The 23,337-nt window shown below is 33.5% G+C and overlaps 1 protein-coding gene across 1 annotated transcript; it reads left to right on the top strand.

The window, feature by feature from the left end:
- The first annotated feature begins 11,273 nt into the window (after positions 1-11,273).
- Positions 11,274-14,782, top strand: LOC132637679 (uncharacterized). The gene is made up of 2 exons (XM_060354736.1): positions 11,274-11,513; positions 14,194-14,782. The coding sequence occupies exons 1-2, from the start codon at positions 11,292-11,294 to the stop codon at positions 14,644-14,646; spliced, it is 675 nt and encodes a 224-aa protein (XP_060210719.1). The 5' UTR covers positions 11,274-11,291; the 3' UTR covers positions 14,647-14,782.
- The last annotated feature ends 8,555 nt before the right edge of the window (positions 14,783-23,337 follow it).

The following is a 23,337-nucleotide window of genomic DNA, read 5'->3' as shown; positions in this document are numbered from 1 at the left end:
ATTCTTGCAAACGTTTACGAACATACCAAGCAAACCACATATGATTCTTACACATTATTTCATGTCTTCATTTCATATAATTTTAGTAAAATACGACCAGCAGTCACAAGATAAATATATCACCAAATTCGTACGCAAATAGCTACCTTGTCGACACTAAAACCTTACAACAACAACAACATGCTTAATGACATTACTTTCATGATCCTTGGAACTGTTTTAGCATCATTTCCATTCTTATAACAGCCCACAAATCATTCCAATTTCGACCTGAATCATTGCACTTCACTTTCACTAAACGTTCACAACAAGAATCAACACTCAACACATACAAATTCACCTCTAGCACTAAAACAGTCCACTGTTTTTGGACTGCTCGTATGCTTCAACATAATTCATTTATTTAACACCTTAATTCACATATTCAACATGCATACAATACACCATAATGTCCATAACAACAACAATCAAAAGGTGACACAAAACAGTCCCTAAATCTCCCCTAAAACAGTCCCTTTTTCACGGCTACAACACCCTTCCCACAATTTCATGATTTTTATCCGTTTATCCAACTACAATACATTCAATCCATTTCCAATACATGTTCAAGAAGATAAAGCATGACTTCATTAGAACCTTCAACACACGGCTCATTTTCATTTCAAGAAAAACAGTCCAATATCCAACATGCAACATCACAACCAAACTTCTACAATCTTTGTTCATTTACCTATGTTTATACATATTCAATTCATCAACAATACAAGTAAAACGAAATCAACCATGACTTCACCAATACTCATGGCTAACTCTCTACTTCAACTACAACAACAATCCAACAACAACCTTCATGAACTATACATTCAAATCATCATGCAACACAAGAACTTTGGCCGAATCTTCAACCCTATTGAGGTGCTACACCTCCTTGTTTCTTTCCAACAACTACTACACGTTCTTGTACACTAGATGAGGAGTTGATTTGAGGAAGAAAACTGATTTTTTTTTTTGGTGGTGGAGCTTCCATGGCCGTGGCTCTCTTTCTCTAGTTGGAGAAGATGAGAGCTTCTCTCTCTTGTTCAATTTGTGGCATTGGGAAAAATGAGTTGGCATGCAACTTTTGGTCAAAAAAGTTGGATATTTTTCTGCCCAAGGGGTCTTGCACGTTCCCCCAACTGAGCATGGGCAAAAATCTGATTTTTGCCATGTGTTTGTGGGACCCACACGGACACAATTGAAAAATTGTGAACATTTAAGTCTTAATCTCCGCTCATCCAACTTGCATCGTCCATATCTCCTTACCTCGATATCGTTTCGACAAGAGGTTTGTTTCATTGAAAACTAGACTCGATGAACTTCGTTTTAGGCTTTTGAAACACCTTAAAACTCCTCATATACTTGGAGATATGCCTCCTACAATATATACTAAAATCGGGTCCGAGATTTTATTGAAGTTGTTCCGATTCATTTCGTTTAACTTCTAATCCTCTTCCAACCTCATGTAACCTCTTATGCATACATATACACACTTGTATACATCAATAAATATCCATATACACATCTCGAAAGGTCCAGAGAATCACAATAACCTTAAACATAATTAGAGAACTCACACAGCTTCGACGAAACTCCAATCGCAAAAGTACGTTCATATATTTTGTCCATCTTCTATATCATTACTAATAATCTCAAATACTTTAAAAGGTCACTCGCATTACCTCATATACATACTCATAACGCGATTTCAAATCCTTTAGGTTACCATGTCACCTCGAGATACTTAAGACAACCATATATATAACGATATTCTTACTAACTCGATTAACTTTCCTTGAACCTTCTTAACTCATTCTTTATTGTTTTAATACAGTAGCACGAATTATTATGGAGTGTAACACCTAATTCACCTTAAAATCAATTAGGTGGCGACTCTTTAAAACAAACAAAATAGGAATCACCAAAATGTTGTACTCCTAATTTAACCCGGTTAAAATGGGGTATAACAGCTCCATAATACGAGGAGACTTCATCAAATACGACATCACGAAAAACAATGAAGCGATGAGTTTTTGGGTCCATGCACTTCCAACCCTTTTTCCTTGCGTCATATCCAACAAAGATGCATTTCCTTGCCTTGGCATCCAACTTGCTTCATTGAGAATCTGGGATATGAACATAACAGATAGAGCTAAAAACTCTTAGGTGTTTAATGCTAGGCTTTTCTCCAAACATTAATTCATAGGGTGACTTCATGTTGTTTGGAGAAAGCGGCATCCTGTTGATCACATATGTTGCACATTTCATACCTTCAGCCCATAAGGCTCTAGGTAAATTTTTGGCGTGAAGCCAACTTTTACATGTCTCGGTTAAGTGTCGAATCTTTCTTTCTGCCACTTCATTTTGTTGTGGTGTATCAGCACAGGTGAGTTCTCTTTTAATACCATGCTGACGACAAAAAAGAGAAAAATTCTTCAGAAGTGAACTCACCACCATTATCAGTCCGCAACCGCCTTATTTTGGAACCGAGCTCGCCTTCAACCATTTCTTTGAACTCCATAAACTTGCTGAAAACTTCTGACTTATGCCTCACAAAGTAAATCCAAGTGAATCTAGTAAAATCATCAATGAGAATTAACATATAAGAATAGCCAGAGAATGACGGAGTTCTTGTTGGCCCCATCAAATCACTGTGAATTAGTTCTAGAGGAGCACTGCATCTTGACAAAGATCTATCAAACGGAAGACGATGTGACTTTCCGTATTGACATCCTTCACAAATCTCTCCTCCACCAAAGTTGCTTAAGTTTGGTAATCTTTTTACTAGATTAAATTTCACCATAGCTTTTAATTTATCCATGCTAAGATGCCCAAGTCTAGCATGCCACAGATATGTATTATCATTGCTACCACTACTAAAAAACTGCCAAAAACCGACGGACCGCGTCGGTTTTTTCAATGAAACCGACGGGAAACCGACCCTTTACGGTCCGTCGGTTTACATAGCCTCGCTTTTTGAAAACCGACGGACCACGTCGATTTTTTGCGACGGACTGTGTCGCTTACGTGGTCCGTCGGCTTTAATCCAAAAAATAAAAAAGTTTAAAAAAACCGACGGACTGAGTCGGTTTTTTTAATTTCAGATTTTTTATCTTAAATAAAAAAATATATAAATTTTATGTAAAAAAAAAAAAAAAAAAAAAACCAACACTGTCCGTCGGTTTTCTTGAAAATTTTAAGAATTAATTTCCAGAAAACCGACTCAATCCGTCGGTTTTCTGGAAAATTTCCAAAATTAATTTTCAGAAAACCGACGGACTGCGTCGGTTTTTTGGAAAATTTCCTGCATGCAATTGCTGCATTTTCTGCAGCCGCACCTACTCAAAAACCAGTACCAAAAGCTGCTCAAAACTAGCATTAAAATGCTCCAAATCAATTCTAAAAGAGCTACAACACATAAAATCACCCTAAGTAACAATCGAACACATCAAACACTATCTAAACACATTAAATACGATCTAAATAGACCTTCAAAGTTCAAAAATATTTAAATGTCCAACCAAAAGTACCATTAACTAATTCTACATAGTTTTAACATAAGTCCATAAAGCATAAAACATAAGTCCATTATGAAATCCAAACGAAAACATAAGCCCCACGACTATATAAATGAACCCTAACCGCTTCCGGTTTCAAATACTTCTTACACCGGCAACAAGAACAAGCACACCTAATTACCCCTTCATTTTGAAAAGGGTGAAGTGTCATTGCATGTGTGTAAACTTGTCAACAAATTCATCGTGTACACCCACACGTATATTATACATCCACATACGATCTATTTACAAAAATATACCCACAAATTATTGAGGTTATAGAAATATATTTTAACTTAAGAATTCTAACTTAAAACATAACTTAAGAAAACACAATCTCAACCAATTCTAACTTTGAATTCTCAATAACAAATCTAACTTTAATAACTTATGAATTCTAACTTTAATATAACTTTTAAAAGCACAATCCCAACCAATTCTAACTTTGAATTATCAATAACAATTCAAACTTTAATAACTTATGGATTCTATCTTTATTTCTAAAAATCGAAAAGTAAATCTAGTCAAATAAAATCTACGCTTTAGTTTAGAGGTTATAGAAATATTATGACTTAACAATTCAAACTTTGAAAAGCACAATCACAGCCAATTCTAACTTTGAAATCTCAATAACAATTTTAACTTTAACAACTTATGGATTCTGACTTTAATACAACTTGGAAAAGCACAATCCCAACCAATTCTAACTAAGCTAACACAAATACATTGACAATGAACATAAAAATAGCACAATCTCAAGAAAAGAAAAGAAAATATATATATATATATATATATATATATATATATATATATATATGAAAAGTAAACTAGTCAAATAAAGTTTACATTTTTTCACAAATTCAACATCAATAATTTTTAAAAGCACAATCCCAACCAATTCTAACTTTGAATTCTCAATAACAATTCTAACTTTAATAACTTATGGATTCTAACTTTAATATAACTTTTAAAAGCACAGTCCCAACCAATTCTAACTTTGAATTCTCAATAACAATTCTAACTTTAATAACTTATGGATTCTAACTTTAATATAACTTTTAAAAGCACAGTCCCAACCAATTCTAACTTTGAATTCTCAATAACAATTCTAACTTTAATAACTTATTGATTCTAACTTTATTTCTAAAAATTGAAAAGTAAATCTAGTCAAATAAAGTCTACATTTTAGTTTAGAGGTTATAGAAATATTATGACTTAACAATTCTAACTTTAAAAAGCACAATCACAACCAATTATAACTTTGAATTCTCAATAACAATTCTAACTTTAATAACTTATGGATACTAACTTTAATATAACTTGAAAAAGCACAATCCCAACCAATTCTAACTAAGCTAACACAAATACATTGACAATGAGCATAAAAAATAGCACAATCTCAAGCAAATATATATATATATATATATATATATATATATATATATATATATATATATATATATATATATATATATATATATATATATATATATATGAAAAGTTAACTAGTCAAATAAATACATTTTTTCACAAATTTAACAATAATTTAAGAAAGCACAACACCAACCAATTCTAACTTTCAATTCTCAATAACAATTCTAACTTTAATAACTTATGGATTATAACTTCAATATAACTTTGAAAAGCACAATCCCAACCAATTCTAAAAATTGAAAAGTAAATCTAGCCAAATAAAGTCTACATTTTAGTTTTGATGTTATAGAAATATTATAACTTAACATTCTAACCTTGAAAAGCACAATCCTAACCAATTCTAACTTTGAATTCTCAATAACAATTCTAAGTTTAATAACTTATGGATTCTAACTTTAATATAACTTTGAAAAGCACAATCCCAACCAATTCCAAAAATTGAAAAGTAAATCTAGTCAAATAAAGTCTACACTTTAGTTTTGAGGTTATAGAAATACTATACCTTAACAATTCTAACTTTGAAAAGCACAATCTCAACCAATTCTAATTTTAAATGCTCAATAAAAATTCTACTAACTTATGGATTCTAACAAAAAGCACAATCCAAAAAAAGAAAAAAAACTAGTCAAATAAAGTATACATTTTTGCACGAATTCAACATCAATAATATTACAAACAATGATAACTAAGCTAACACAAATACATTGACAATGAACATAAAATATAGCACAATCTCAAGCAAAAAAAAAAAAAAAAAAAGAAGTAAACTAGTCAAATAAAGTTTACATTTTTTCATAAATTCAACATTAATAAAATCTTACAAATGATGTTTAACAAAGCTAAATAGACTAACATTAGGCTTAAAATCTACAAATAAAACTAAAATTGAAAGAATTTTAAAAGCCCTAATTTAAAAGAAACTACCTCAAATTACAAGTTAAAAACGGGGCTGAGGTAGGTGGGGTTGGGCTGCGCAGGTAGCGGCGGGTGGGCGACGGCTAGCAGTAGGTGGCGGGCTTGGGAAGAGGGGGGTGGGCGGCGGGTTAGGGTTTTTTATTTTAGAGAGAAGTGGGTTTTTTTTGGGGAAGATGGCAAATGATATGCCAAACCCGTTTCTATCATATTGTTAAAAAAAAAATCGACGGAAAAACCGACGCGGTCCGTCGGTTTTTTTTTAAATTTTGACCAGCCTTTGACCAAAAAAATAAATTGAAAACCGACGTAGTCCGTTGGTTTCTTTAAAAAAAAATCGTTTATTAATATTTTACAAAAAAAAATGAATTATAAATTATTTAATATATTTTTAAAAAATTAATTATTATTTTTTTAATAAAACCAATGTGGGACGTCGGTTTTTGTAAAAACAATTTGGCGGAAATATAATTTCAAAATTTTGCAGAAAAAACCGACGTTGTCCGTCGATTTTTTAATTATTTTTTTTAAAAAAAAAATAGAAATACACGTCGGTTTTTTGTCTGTCGAATTTTGCCAGTTTTTTAGTAGTGTACTCATGTTCTCAATATTTGAATTAGAGGAAAATAAGACATATAAATCATTAACTCTCTTACCGGTATGAATGATATCTGCCTTGAGTTCTTTGATATTTTGAAGGAACTTCACGTCATGTGGGCCAAATAATAGATAACTTCCAGCATCTACGGCATTTGCAACTGAAAATAGATTTTTCCTCATACCTGGAACATGAAAGACACTGTTGAGAGTGATAGAGTCCCCGTGCTTCTCGTTGATGACAACAGAGCCTTCCTTCTCCACATGATGAACTGAGTTATCTACTGTTACAATGACATCACGGCCATTGTATTTTCGGAAGTTGGAAAATTTAAATTCATCTCCGGTGAGATGGTGCCCACATCCTGAATCCATAATCGAGTCTTTTTCAAAATTGATGGAAGCCATGGCATCTGCTGCTCAAGTCTCAGCTACAAAGCACTTTCCCCAGTCTTCTTCTTTTTCAGTAGCTTTCTCAGTTTGAGCCATATTACTCTCTTTGACTCGGCAATATCTTTTTATGTGTCCTATTTTGCCGCACCGATAGCATTTGGGAGGCTTCTTACTGTGATTGTTAGAAGACTCTTCCTTCTTTCCTAGCGAGCTTGAACCACCTGAGGAGCGAGAGTGTAGCCTATCTCTTGCTTTTCCTTTAAAGTTCCTCTTATCGGCTACAAGAGCATTTCCTTCACCTTCTTTGACAGATACACCAGCCAACTGTTTGGCTAATAACTCCTGTGACGATAACAAATTCTCAAATTCCTCCAAGCATGGTTGTTGAGCCCATCCTTGAATTGATGTAACAAAAGGAATATATTTTGACTTCAAACCATGAATGATAATTCTTCTCATTCGTGCTTCAGAAATAGCCTCGTCCGGATTTAATAGAGATATTTCAGAACATAAGTGTTTAATCTTCAAGAAGTACTCAGCAATAGAAAGATTACCTTGAATGGTGTTGGCCAATTCGTTCTCCAAAATCTGTAGCTGAGCTTCATCCTTCTTGTTGAACAAATGATCAAGGGTCTTCCATATTTCATGAGCTGATTTACACCTTATAATATGATCAAATAAACTGGGAGAGATGGACCTCTTCGGGATGAACTCCGCCTTGGCATTAATCTGCTTCCACTTCTTACGTACGTCATTATTTTCCGGTGCATCGGCAGGAGGATTTGTGTTACTCCCATTGACAACTTCCCACAAATCCTCGCCAACAAGGTAGGACTCTAAATAGGTCTTCCATACCTTGTAGTTGGACTGGTTCAATAATTCCATCCCCAGTCCATTAGCACGACCACACACATCCATTTAGAAAAAAACTATTGAATCGACCACTAACCTGATCTTGAAAATATATCCAGAAGCCAACGTATATGGCTATGGCTCTGATACCATGTAGAGAAATATAGCAGAAGAAAAGTAAATCAGAGAAACCTTCTGCTAGCCCAAGATTGTTACTAAGATTGGAAGATTCAACTAAAGAAGAAGAAGTTTTGGAAAGGAGAAAGAAAATTTTAGATAGGAGAACTTGGTTATGGAAGAAAGGCTTTCTTGAATTACTTGAATTACTTTTTGTTGAGCTTCATATTGTTGAGTTCCCGGGCTCCCCCTTTCTCCTAGCTCCTCTGCAGCTGTACTATCCGAGGAAACACCTGTGATGGGTAAGCTTGGAACTCCAGGATTCAAGATTTTAGAACCCTCTCCTTCTGAAGCTGCTCCACAATATGAGAAGACTTCATCAAATACGACATCACGAGAAACAATGAAGCGATGAGTTTTCGGGTCCATGCACTTCCAACCCTTTTTCCTTTCGTCATATCCAACAAAGATGCATTTCCTTGCCTTGGCATCCAACTTGCTTCGTTGAGAATCTGGGATATGAACATAACAGATAGAGCCAAAAACTCTTAGGCGATTGATGCTAGGCTTTTCTCCAAACATTGATTCATAGGGTGACTTCATGTTGTTTGGAGAAAGCGGCATCTTGTTGATCACATATGTTGCACATTTCATACCTTCAGCCCATAAGGCTCTAGGTAAATTTTTGGCATGAAGCCAACTTTTACATGTCTCGGTTAATTGTCGAATCTTTCTTTCTGCCACTCCATTTTGTTGTGGTGTATCAGCACAGGTGAGTTCTCTTTTAATACCATGCTGACGATAAAAAGAGAAAAATTCTTCAGAAGTGAACTCACCACCATTATCAGTCCGCAACCGCCTTATTTTGGAACCGAGCTCGCCTTCAACCGTTTCTTTGAACTCCATAAACTTGCTGAAAACTTCTGACTTATGCCTCACAAAATTCTACCTCAAATATTTCTTTGCCTTTCTAAGCTTCCTCTTCTTTAGTTGAATCTTCCGATCTTAGTAACGATCTTGGGCTAGCAGAAGGTTTCTCCGATTTACTTTTCTTCCGCTATATTTCTCTACATAAATCTCCTTTTTATTCATTTGGTAAGTATTTTGAGAATAAGACACAATCACGTGGGGTAGTATAATTCTTATGATGAAAAGGTACCTAACATTTTCTGGTAAGTATTTTCTTGCTAATCAAATATTAGCAGATTTTGAGGAACAAAAAAGAATGGTTAATATATAAGCCATGCACGAAGGGTTAATATACCAACATTAAATTTAGCTAATAATTAAATATTGACAGATCTTCTCATTTAACATTTATTATGTGAGAAGATAGTGTAATCATGGAAACATTGGGCTATTACGATTTAATAGAGATAATCTTGAAAGACATCTACTCTTTCATGTGAATGTCAGTAATAACTGAAAATTTACATTCTAAAAGTTTAAGGACTAGTCTTCATGAATTATCCAAGAAATGCTAACGTCGAATTTACATTTTCCGTGCATAAATATATTCAAGGAATAGTGGGGGTGACATTATATACAAATGAATTGCTATTCCTTTAAAGCCATGTTTGACTATATGCACTGATTTTCCACACAACGAGAAGGCTGAACTCCGTTCTTAACAATCTCGAGCTTATAAAGTGGGGTGACAAAGCGGTATTGGACACCTTTGATGAGATCTATGCAAGGAAGAAGTGAGAGACTGCTTTCTATGGATTTTAATGGTGAATTCTAGAGTCCTTGCTGAATAGGATTGAGTGCAAGACCCATATTAAATCGACGCCGCTATTGCAGAACAAGAACATGATAATACAAATATGGATCTTATATTTATATTCAAGCTAAAGGTTCAAGATTAGTTAGCTACCTTTAGTTATGTGTTATACAAATACCAATAATATCATTCGTGCGTTTTTGAGTCCACATATTATTATTTTTAAATAATAAGTAGGGATTTTGTATATATAAATATATGTAAGTATTATTTAAAGAAACAAAAATAGAAGGAATACAAATTTGAAAGTACCGTTTTCTTCTGTTGAAAACCAATCATTGTGTTGTTTCATTTTAAATCCAAACATTGCTTTCTAATTTTCAGCTGAGTTTAAAGCACCTATTGAGTGGTGACTTAAAGTCTTTTGGCATTTGGCAGAACTCTCAAGGGTAAGAATACCTCTGTCTTTCGACACTTTCTGCCTCCATTCTATTGGGTTGAGTTCTTGTGGCTGAAGCAATCAAAGAGTGCAACTTTGATTTTCAGAGTAGGCATTTTATCCTAGAGATGAATTTTTCGTTAACCACTTGCACAGTGTGGGGATAGATAGTTTTTCTGAAAGTGCCTTGCCTATTCGTTTCGTGTTTTCATTGAATTCTCTTTCATGATTTCTCTCTTTTGTTTATTAAATTTGTCTTGCACAAAGTTACTCCATTGTATTTATTTTGAATATTCTACAACAATTTTAGGATAGTAATTTTCCATTTTAATGGAGTTTTTCTTTTGTTGTACAAGAAATACAAAGATGTGATGAGTTGAATAATTCAAAATTTTAAAGAGTTCTGATTATGGCAAAGGATGAAAAAGCAAGCTACAAATTGATGGCTTGATGATGATGTAGTTTTTTTTTTTTTTTTTTTTTTTAAATTTTTTTTATACACTATATATATTGAGTTAAAGCTATATTTTATTGAATTTTGTGTATTTAATTTGATATAATTCATTAGTATCAAATTCTGATACAGTCAAATACATTATATATATATATTTTATTTTATTTTATTTTATTTATTTTTTTTTTTTTTGCTCTGAATGAGTTATATGCAGGTGTATATTAAGGTAAACACGTGCAATTTGCATGATTATCCTTATTCGGGGGTGGTATTTAATTTTTGTCCCTCGAATTGTTGGTCTTTAATTTTTATCAAAGGACAAAAATTAAAGAGGGGCAAAAATTAAAGACCAGCGACTTTGAAGGACAATCCGTAAGTTAAAATTATGCAGCGTAAGTTGTGTAGTATTTTTTAGATTATATTGTGTGTTGAAGTTTTGTATTTTCGAGCATAACTTGTATGGATGTGATGATACATATACTGAAGCTAAACACTAACAATGCCGAGCGAAATATTAACGTATGTCTCCCTTTTTCATATTATGCTAACTGTTGAAAATTTTGTTTTGTCCGACGTAACTTGTACGATATTAGGATACATATGTCGGAGCTAAACACTAACTCTGCCTGCTGAAATTTAGTTCGAAGGATAAAAATTAATGACCGCAAATTTGAGGGATAATATTAAAGATCACCCCGAAATAGGGTCATTTGTGCGAAAAATCCAGCAGTTACTGCTAATGAGATGAAGAGCAGCCCACAAAGTTTTCCCAGCCCAATGTTATACCCTCTTTCCCCCAACACTTGCTATTCAGACGCCATTGCTAGGCCTTCGTATCTCTCCACTGCACATTTTCGAAAGGCAGAGAAAAAGAGGATGGGAAGTAGATTGGGAAGAAGAGTAGTAAACTTTGCGAATATTCCAATAAAACTGCTAATGCCTTCCTCTTTCTCCAACATCACTGAGATCTCCCTCAAAACCATCCCTTCTGCTTCCAAGGTAACTTTTCTTCAATAATATTTTCACATACTTGTTGGTATTAAAATACAATACTAATAACAAACTAGCTGGGTCTAGGGATGACAATAGGGCGGGTCTGGGGCAGGGTAGGGCAAACCCTTACAACTTGTTTCGATGGTCGTTACCCATTGTATTGAATAAAATGTTTGTTTTAATTGTAACTCAAATTTCATTGTATGATGTTGTTAAATTCACTGTTACGTAACGACGAAAGGTCCCATTTTGTGTAATGAGCGATTTGGTGTGATCGCGTCTTACCTTTTTTTTCCATTTCATTTTGTCTATACTAATTATCTAATAACCCTAATTTATTTGTTACCCTACTTTTTTTTTTTACAGTAGCTCTACCCCGTACCCTACTTTTCTATAGGTTTATCCTTCAACTTGATGATGTGTGACATTATATAACGATGGAAAACGATACAATCCGTGGTATCCATCAAACAAAACAATATAGTATGATACAACACAATACAATAAAATACTTCAGTATGAAACAATATGTAACAACCATCCAAACAGAGTGTTAATAGGGAAGGGCAGGGAAGTATGAATTGGGCGGCTGGAGGTATGAAAACTGGTTTGGCGTTTTGCTGCCGTTGAATCTCAGATTAGTCCTTTGTTTCTCTACTTCACATTTGTATTCATCAGTCATCACCTTGCAAAATCCCATTCTATGTTCTTAATCATTTCTGATCTCTTTCTGTTCCTAAAATTGGGTAAAGTTTGTTATTTTCTTTTCATTTTTTCTGTTAAATGTTTGAACGTTTTTTCAGCTTAGTAATATGACTATATGAGTAAGGATCACAGATGGAACAAATTTTGTCATAATCTCTCTATCTATTCATTAATTAACTTTAGTCAAGTTTAAAGCTGCACTAATGAGGATAAATGAACTATTTTGTTATTTCATTTAAAAAAAAAAGTTAATCAACTAGCTAAGTTGACAGAAGCTTCAAAATCATATCGTACAAAAGGATATGCTAATCATTTCATTTCTTAGGACATGAATTTGCCACCAATGTGGTGGTCTTGTAGTTCATGGTATAAGCTAAATTATATCTTATATTACTTGACATTGAGCTGATGTTTCAATTTAACTTGGCATATATCATAATCTATTCTAGTCTTCCAGTGATTACAGTAATATGATAATAGTCACCTTTTGTGTTTTAATAATAAGAAAATCCAGTAGCATTCACTAGTACCCATCCCTTATATTTTAAAAATATAAATAAGTATTTTTTTAAAAAGATTAGGCCAAACACATATACAGGCACTTAAACTTGTCACAAAATTCCTTCTAGGCACCTAAACTATACCATTTCCCATTTAGACACTTAAACTACCAATTTATGTGCCATTTCAACACAAAATGTTGACATGGTAAAGTAAGTGTTCCGCACATCCATTAGGCACGTGAATTCATTGGAAATCCAAACTCAAAATGCGTCTTGCCGGAAAATGATTGGGTTTGACGGAAAAATTACCCAGTACACTTTTTAATTTATTTATTTTTAGATCTATTCAACTACTACCCATATCTGCTCCTTCAAATTTGGCCACACCACCACCATTACTACCTCTAAATCCAGCCACCAGAGTCCTTTTTCGTTTTGGAGGAAAGATGAATGGAACCATTCTCACCATAACCAAGGCCCTTTGCAGCAGAAGGTGTTGCTTCCAATTTCCCATGGTGAAACTCTACGTGGACGCAAAATTGATGAGGGTTCATCCCAATGAACCTGAACAAGTCAAATGCATAAAACGGATTTGTTAGCTACTGTCTAGGCCTAGAGGATAATATGGCAAAGCAAATGGAAAGAAAAGTAAGAACACAGTCACTGGTGGTGGTAGTGAATGACGAAATTGAAGGCGGCAGAAGGGAAAAAGAACCTCTGGTTAATTAACAAATTTTTGGAATGATCTATTAAATCTAATTAAAATTCTGGGTGTAATGTTATAAGTACCTAAAATACTGGATATAGAGGATTTGGTTGATCAAACTTTATTTAGGATTGAGATTAGTTGATGTTAATTATGCATGCCCCATGAGTAAGAAATTGAGCTTGGCCGCCAAAAGAGAGGACGCCGGCAGTGGGAAGAAGATACAAGAACACATAAGAGTTTTCCTTTTTTTTTCAAAGTTTTTTTTTTTTTTTAAAAAAAAATTGTTCAAGTAAAAGCTAGGTGTCTTCGTTTTATTTGTCACCTGTTATATTATTTATGTGTGTATTACACGCACCCTGAATGTTTGGCTGATTTAACATTTTGTGTTTAAATGACACATAAATTGGTAGTTTGAGTGTCTAAATAGAAAATGGTATAGTTTAAGTGCCTAGAAGGAATTTTGTGACAAGTTTTAAGTGCCTGCATATGTATTTGGCCAAAAGATTAAATAGAATGCTGAAAAAGGAAAAGGAAAAAAACAAAAAGACATTTGAATGGGGCAGGGCTTGGTGGGGCGGGTAAAATCTTGGAAAAATGCTAAACGGGACAGCGCAGGGCGAGTCAAAATATTAGCGGGTCAAGACTTGACCTGCCCCGCCCTATCTTGCCCTGCCCCATTTGGGTCAGCTATATGAACCATGTATACAATAATTTGGGATTCTCTGATACAAAACTTAATGTTTAATACTTCTTGAATTTTCATGTATAGATTGAGATAAAGAGGGTTTTGGAGTCTCTATACGGCTTTGAAGTTGAAAAGGTCCAAACCCTTAACATGGATGGAAAGAAGAAGAAGAGAGGTGGGCTGTTAATTGCTAAACCAGACTACAAAAAAGCGTATGTTACTCTTAAGAACCCATTGTCTATATCGAGGGACCTTTTCCCTATCCGAACGATCGAAGTGGAAAAGAAGAATATGAGCAAGAAATCTAAGTCTAGCAGCATTGTTGAGGATGATGAACCTAAAAAGATGCATTGGCTTGACGAGAAGAAAGATGGAAGGAATAGGTCACCTATGAGATTCAATCGTGGCCCTGGCCATGACCGTGTTGGAGAACGCTCGGATGTTGGCCGCGAACGTGGTGGAGTACGTTGGGATGTTGGTGCTGCTGCAGCAGCAAAGTTCCCTTGGAGCAGTATGAGGTCTTATGCTTCTAGGTAGATTATCTTTTTCTTTGGAATAATTGAATTTGTATTCTTGCATCATTGTGTTTTTAGTACATCTATGATGTATTTATCTCCGGATGTTGCTAGTTTAATTCCAAAAAGTTATATGGAGTTTTATGGTTTTGTGTTAATTATATATTGGAGGTATGTAAAGCATTGTAGCTTGAACGAAGCTTGAACCAGAGAGCTGCTTTCTGGTTATATTACATATTGATGGTCAGGGATGGTAGAATTTGCAAACTACTGGTAAAAATGTACTCCTATACCGTTTTTGATATGGGCTATAGTGTTCTATGGAAGAAGTAATGAGGATATACTTATTTATTATATTTAATCTAGGAATGAGAATTAGGAAGTTCAGGATGTCATTTGTGGATGGAACAGTCAAAGCTAAACAAAAACAATCTATTGAAAGAAAAATTCATTGAAGTGCATTTTATGACTGCTGCAGATGATGGAATTGTGAAATACAATTAAACGTTCCATAGAAAAAGAAACTGATTATGTTACAAAATAGAAAGAATAATCTGTTTATGTTTTTGCTTCGTAACGATTAGGAATAACCATGATCTCGTTCCTTTTTTTTTTTTTTTTTTTTTTTTTTTTGTGTGTGGACAAGTTGAGATAATGATACATTATGTATCCAATATTTTCCTAGGCTAGGGCGGTCTTCCATATCCAGGAAAATGAATTTTGTTAATTTGATCAGTTTTGTGTATCAGATATGAGAAAACCCACAATTTTGGTTATCTTAGGATATGGGCTACTTTTAATTGTAGTATAGTATACTCATTTTCTTCAGTTTCTTCACTGTCCAGTTTTCGATGAAAAAGACCTGATCTTTTTATCATCCTTCATCCAAATGTCCAGCCTGATAAATTTCTATGTTACTCCCTCCGGATAAAAAAGAATGTCCACTTAGCCATTTGTACACCCCTTAAGAAAATACTAACTCCTAGAAAAAAATAGGTAATTTGACAAAACCGCCCCTAATTAAATAGGTATTGGGATTATCACATAACACTTATTAGGGGCAAATCTGGAAAAATAAGGAAAATTCTTTCTTGATTTGGTAAGTGGACACTCTTTTTGACCCAAGAAAAAAAGGCTAAGTGGATACTTTTTTGATCCGGAGGGAGTAGTTGTTTACTTTTATCATATTCTTGTTGCAGCTCCATTGTAGTCCCTCCAAAACTCTTTGCTTGAGCTTTTGCTTTGCCGAGTTCTTCTCTTGTTCTTTTAGTGTTTTGACTTACTTCTTTGTATATGTCAACTATTCCCTTGCCTTAGTAAACATCATCTGCTATATGATCCTTCCATAATTCCGTTGTATCGCTGCCCCTATCTTCAATTGGTCAGAGAAACCCAACCTACAAGTCTCTTCTCTTTGCGAATTCAAAATTGTATGAACATATCTAGAAGGTAGGTTCTAGCAGTTACGTTGTATGTTCATTTGCATAGTTCGAAGACCCCGATCCTCTTTTTAATGGCTTTTTACACCTGTGTAGGCTTCTTGAATTCTTCAGTTGTTCCCTTTTATTGGTACGGCAAGTTCATTGAAGAATATCCACTTACACATGTGAAGACATTAGCTTAAACTTTTGTATTGTTCCTTTAGGAGGTTCCACTATGTTATCTGGCCTTTTGTACATGGTTTGATGTGATGGCCTTACTGAAAATCAACTTTTATGGAGGAAAGTTATCAATGCAAAATATGAAGAGGAAGATAGCTGGATGACAAAAGAGGTTACCACACCATATGGGGTTAGTCTGTGGAGATCCATAAGAGCCTTATGGAATGAAGTTAAGTGCAACTCCAAGATCAAAGTAGTGAATGGGGTCAAAACCAGATTCTGGAAGGATAATTGGCTTGAGGCTGGTCATCTGGAAACACTATTTCCAGATATATACAACATTGTCTTTGATCATCAAAGGACTGTGGCTGATTTGTGGACACCTCAAGGATGGAATTTCACTTTCAGAAGGCAAATCAATGATTGGGAGATACAAAGAGTGGCTGATTTTCTTAACATATTGCAACAATTTAAGGGACTTCAGCTAGGAGAGGATGTTTTTTGGTGGTTGGGGAATAAAAAAGGAGTGTTCAAAGTTAGTTCAGCCTACAGGATGATGAATCAATCAATTCAACAGATTACCAACTGGCCCTGGAAACACATTTGGAGATCCAAAATCCCACATAAAGTTAGCTGCTTTGTGTGGCTTTTAGCTAAAGAAGCAGTTCTTACACAGGATAATTTGATGAAAAGGGGGATAATTTTATGCTCTAGATGTTTCCTATGTGGAGAAACAGCAGAGACAGTTAACCATCTGTTTCTACACTGTAAGTTTACACAACAGCTTTGGAGAATATTTTTAAATCTCAAAGGTATAGCCTGGACTATGCCTAGCAAGGTTTCAGAGGCTCTAAAGAGTTGGGAAGAGGCAGGATTGCAGGCAAAGAACAGAAATAGATGGAGAATGGTCCCTGCCAGCATATGGTGGGCAATATGGAAGGAGAGAAACTCCAGATGTTTTGAGAGTATAGAGAATGGAGTGCAGAAGGTCAAGTTGAATTGTATTTTATTGCTTTGTTTTTGGTGTAATCAGGCCTACTCAGATGATACTATTTCCATTATTGATGTATTAGATTCAATATAGGATTAGAATAGTAGAGTCTTGGAGTACTTTTGTAGATATGGTTTCAGTACAACCTATGTACTGTTTTGTTCATATCGAATACAATCCAGTTACCAGTTTCAAAAAAAATGTCTATGGTGCTGTCTTATAGGCACAGTTTGACAACAATTTATGTGGTCCATCTATTTAGGATCCCGATTCAGGCATGACTTTGATATATACGTAGATAGCTATGGTGTTTATATTTCTGAAGATAGAGGTCCGTCAATGAGTTCTTCTAGCGGACAAAGGGTTGGAGTAACAACCTTGAGGACTGAAGTTCGAATCCCTGTAGAGGTATCACTAGGTGAATTAAAATATCAGATCTCAGAATATTCTTCACCAAAAAAAAAAAAAAAAAAGAGAGGTTGATCACTAGGTGAATGTTTCCCACCATCTAAACCTTCAAAGGTTTGAAACAACCTCTCTACCTCCTTGAGGTAGGGGTAAGATCTGCGTACACTTTATCCTTCCCCAAACCTCACTTGTGGGATTACACTGGGTATGTTGTTGTTGTCTAAATCTTCAAGGCTAGTGCTTACTAAAAGACTCTTAGTATATTAGGGATATAACTAGTGGAGTATTGTGGAGAACGTTAGTGTCAGATAATCCTTAAATACGGATTATTGAAATATTTTGGACTCAAACATAGTACCTATATATTGAGGATTCATACCGCCGACCCCCTCTAGCTTTGGATTGAGGCACACCTGTTATTGTTGTTGTTATTTAAACCTTGAAATCCAAAGTGACTCAGTACTTGTACTAGTGGGAGGTAGCTGGTATGTGATGGCTTGGAAGGAATAGTTGGCAAAAATTTAGTACTAGTATTCTGATTTTATCCTTTAAATAGCTGTATACACTATAGACATCAATCCAAGTTACTTGGTACCTTTGTGGATGAGAAGCAGGTATCCACTGGAATTAGTCAAGGTGTGCACAAGCTAACTTGGACACCGCCATCATAAAAAAATAGACTATAAAGATAGATCGACTACAAGCTACTAATTTCTTCATGTCACAATGTTTTGTAATTAATAACTACCAGTAAGAGAAGAAATGTAATAACATAATGAGAATTGTAAGGTATTTGTGACTTTTGACACATACATTTCTAGGACTGGCATATGTAACCTCTGCTATTTCCATTTATTTCCTCATCCACTTGAAGGATAAAGTGGTCGTTGCTGTATTTTGTATTATAGATAATACAATCATAATGTTAAGTCTCCATGAATACCCTTGCGATTGTACCTGGATGAAAAGTCCCCGTCATTTTCTGCTGCATGTTTGCAAGTATTAGGTGGCAATCTTTCATAGTATATGGTCTTGCATATTCTTTAGCAATCATGCTTGGCAGTGATGATGAGTTTGTAGAAATAGTAAGCTCACTTTTCTTAAATGTAGAAAAAGAAAGTTAGGTGATGGAAGATTGAGATAACTAAAGCGAAGATTCAGCTTTAATCTGAAAGTTGGTGATGAAAAAAACTTTTATCTGTTGCAATTTCTGATAGCTGGCCTGTCTACTACTTTACTAATGTCATTTCTGTGGATGTCAGTTCATGTTGCTGTTCCTATATCAAGTAATATGAAATCCTTTGCAGTTATTGCTCTTGCAGAATCACTATTAGTAAAAGAGAAAGTAATTAGGGGCATTGATCATGTTTTATGCTTTGGAGCTGGTGATACTATAACAGTCTTTAACATCCACAGAGGAACTTGAAATGAGCAATTCTTTTTTGAGGAGGCAGTATACAAAATAGGTTCTATAGGATTGTTCTGTACTCGTTGGTTCTAATGACTGTTTCCTACCTCCTCCTCCCATTTATTATTACTCTTGCATTACTATATTTTTCTCTTCCTTCTGTTTCGTTAACTGTTACTTTTCAACCACTTATGCCCATAGTGTGTACCGATGATTTCAGGGTAGCTTTTTCCGACCCTTAGTGCAGTAATAAGGTGGTGGATTCGGAGAGCGCTTCTTTATTTCATAATTTTTCCTGATGAATTTCCTCTAAAAATCTCCCAATAAATCGAACTGCTGAATCTTTCTAACAACCTGAAGGTTTCAGCCTGTGAGCTAGTATTCACATGTTTGAAGGACTGCAAATGTGAAGAAAGCTTTACATTTCTATGAATGATATGAACATTCGGTTGGCGACAGTTTTAGTAGATGTGATATTGGTGTTTGAAGTTGGAACTCAACTACACTTACCGGTTAGGGGTTCTGTGGGTGGCTTCATAAATTCCCCTTTTACTCTCAGAAAAAAATTACTGTTGGGGTAATTTTGCTACCTCTTGGGATTAGTTTCACGGTCCCAGTTCTTGAACAAAGCTTGCCTTTATAAATAAAAGAAGAGGAACAAAGGCTTTTCACAAAATACATACCTAAATTTAAGATGATGTGAGTGTACCATGCTAAAAATAAACTTAGTACAATTGTTAATTCATTAAGTGCCCCTATGTGCACAAGCACTCGTAGAGCTTTTAAAATGAATGAGATGTGACCCCAACAATCATGCAAAGTAATGCCTTGCATGTCATTTTTAACATTTAGAGCCCGTTTGGATTGGCTTACAGCTTAAAGCTGTTTGCAGCTTATAAGCTGAAAAAAATAAGTTGGGGTAGTCCAACTTTTTTTTTTTGGCTTATAAGCTGTTTTCAGCTTATAAGCTGTTTTAGATAAACTAAGTCAAATGGGTCCAATTATTTTTTTGAGCTTATTTTAAGCATAAAATGACTTTAAGCTGGCCAGCCAAACACTCAAAAAAGCTGAAAACAGCTTATAAGCCAACTTATAAGCCAATCCAAACGGGCTCTTAATCATTTGTGAGTTGTGACAACTTACACATAAATATGTGTCTAGGTGTCCGGACAATATTTAATTGAAGTTGAAAAATAAGTGATTAAGGTTAAAGTCGAAAAACTTCTTTTCAATAAAAAATTTAAGGGTAAAGTGTGTGTATATATATATAACTAGAAATATTTACGAAACGTGATGATAGTTTCTATTTACAAAACATAACATTATAAATCTTATACAAAACATGCTTTTTCTAAAATATATATATATATATATATATATTTTAAATTATTTGTTTTTTATTTGTTTAAAAGAAATTTTTTTTCGTTCAAAAATTTATGTATTAAAGTTGTATGAAATGTGTATATCTCGCTCAAGGCTTAAAAAGTTCGCTCAAAATTATGTATGAAAACGGTATGAAAAATGTATAAAAAGTGTATATCTCGTTCAAGACTTAAAAAATTCACTCAAAATTGTGTATATGAAAACGGTATGAAATTTGTATCTCGCTCAAGGCTTAAAAATTTTGCTAATATTTTTCTGTATAAAGTTCATGTTAGATTTCTGTAAAATTAATACAACTACAACCTCATTGTATACAATTTTGATACAACATTCAAGACTTAAAATAATCTCTCAAATTTTGTGTATGAAATGTGTATATCTTGCTCAAGGCTTAAAAAGTTCACAAATTTTGTGTATGAAAAACGTATAAAATGTGTATATCTCGATTAAGGCTTAAACATTACGCTCAAAATTTTATGTATGAGAATGGTATGAAATGTGTATATCTCGCTCAAGACTTAGAATTTCATTCACATTTTTGGTATACAAAGTTCATATTAGATTTCTGGAAAAGTAATACAACTACAACAATATTGTAACAACTTTCATACAATATTCAAGGCTTAAAGTTTTCGCTCACAATTTTGTGTATGAAAATTATGTTAAAAATTTCACTCACATACACATTTCATACACAAAAATTTGAGGTAATTTTTTAAGCCTTTGAGCAAAACAAAATTTTAAAAAATATATATATAAAAAAAAAATTAATTTTTTTCAAAAAAATATTTTTTTAAAAAAAAATTATTTTCTGAAAAAAAAAAATATATATATGAAAATCCATCATGTTTTGTAAAATATCGTTATGTTTTGTAAATAAAAAAAACTATCTATATATTTTATAATAAAGAGTCTTAAGTAGGTACCCTATGTCATTTTCTCAAAATTTAATATCTTATTAGTATTCTGCATAAATATTTGCAAATACTGATGTGATGTCCAAACCAGTATTTGACGCAAATATGCATGAAAATACTACTAATTACTTACTGTCAATCGAAACTGTATCAAATCTTAACATCACAATGTAGAGAGTTTGGTTTCATTATAAGCCTTACTATCTTTTGCAAGATTAAATTAGCTAGTTTACTTTCTTATAGGGAAGTATGGCGACTTCACGATTTGGTTCCCATTTGACTCGCAGAGTAACTGAAAGCAAGTGCGTACTCCTAGGAAAAGAAATTGCTTCTACACTTCACAAGTTTACAGTGTACTCCAAGCTTTTCGATGATAGTAATAAACATCAAACAACCATTTGGTCTATAAAAGTCAAAATAAGGATAATTGTATCACTTAGTCCGATTTAAGCAAGTGCAAAATCATTAAGTTTTCCAAACGAAGAACTTTCGTTGTAATAAGACATTGAATCTTCTAAGACATTGAATTTTCTTTTTGGCGTTACTCTTCTTAGGTCTAGTGATATTAGGAACTATTGTCTAGAGAATCCTTCGTATAGTTGCATTGACAATGCTTTATATGGTATCTCTTTTGTTGAAAGAATAGTGGAAATCTACTAAAATAAAAGCATGGATTAAAATGTTAAGATGTATTAATAATAAGAAATCTTCTACATGTGAAATATGATCATTTGTTGTTACTTAACAAATAAGTTTTTGACAATTTCAGATGCTTCAAGATCACAAGCTAAAGTTAATTAAAGAAATACGGTTACTTAATATAGTAAGCTATTAAATTACGTCATGTATATAGATAGTTTTCTGAAAAATTGCTGGTGTATCAGAAAATGCAAGAGAATTGTGATTTTTGTTATAGTAAATAACCTCACAGAAAAGGAACTCCTAATATACATCTGAACTAATTTCTCATCTTCATTATCAAAACAAGAAAACGAAGAAAAAAATGAATTCTTTTTTATGTTGCTTTGCGCAATTAATACTCGAAACTAGTACCGATTAATCCTGATTTACGTCTTGTAGGATTCGTTGAAGGGGAAGATGCTCCGCACCAAGACATGTGAACTAAGTTATCATATTCATTGTCATAACAAAAAGAGAAAAAAAACATTTTTTAATTGCTTTGCGCAATCGGTATTCGAAATTATTGGCCAGACTAATTTTGAATTGCATTCTATAAATTTCATTAAATGGGAAAACACTCTCTTAGACACGAAATTTAAGAAATAAATGGTGACTTTTGAATTTTGTGAGCTTAAATTAAAGATATGTGTAGTACTCCAAATCTTGTGATTTTAAACTTGCCGTTGGAATTGAAAAGCTTACCAAATATAGAAAAATGCATTATTTCTATGATAGACCAAAACGGAAAGTAAACACTTAAATTGGGACGGAGGGAGTATATATATTAATTATTTATTTAAAAGTTAAATTATTCGATTTATTGTAAATGGAGAGTGCAAGTAATTTTCTGATAAGGGCAAAAGTGTATTTTGGAGCTTGGGGATTTAGTTGGCGGTTAGTCGTGAGAGTGGTATATATATACTAGATGGCCTAGCGCACGGGCCCAACACTTTAGATTATAGTGCATCTATGTGTATGTAGTTGTCTTTGAATAGTGATTATATATATATACACTATATATTATGTTCAAAACATGATTAATATAACATTATAGTTTGTGTTTCGTATCTAAAATTTTATTATATTAATGTTTGCTACGAATACAAAATCGGCAAATTTATTAATATTTTTTAAAAGAGAAACCTTATTTAAAAGGAAACTATTTTCCTCTCTTTGAGATAAAACAATAGCAATATTTAAGCATCAGTTGATACTTACAATTTTAATTTGATTAATTTAAAGATGTAAAATACTTGTTATTTTTTATCAAATTTTGATTTGGATAATTCTAATTCAAATTATTAAATTAATTTTACATGTTTAA

Source organism: Lycium barbarum, chromosome 1 (genome assembly GCF_019175385.1).
Source record: "Lycium barbarum isolate Lr01 chromosome 1, ASM1917538v2, whole genome shotgun sequence".
NCBI lineage: Eukaryota > Viridiplantae > Streptophyta > Magnoliopsida > Solanales > Solanaceae > Lycium > Lycium barbarum.
The sequence above is the reverse complement of the archived record's forward strand: the minus strand, read 5'-3'. Positions and strand labels throughout refer to the sequence as shown.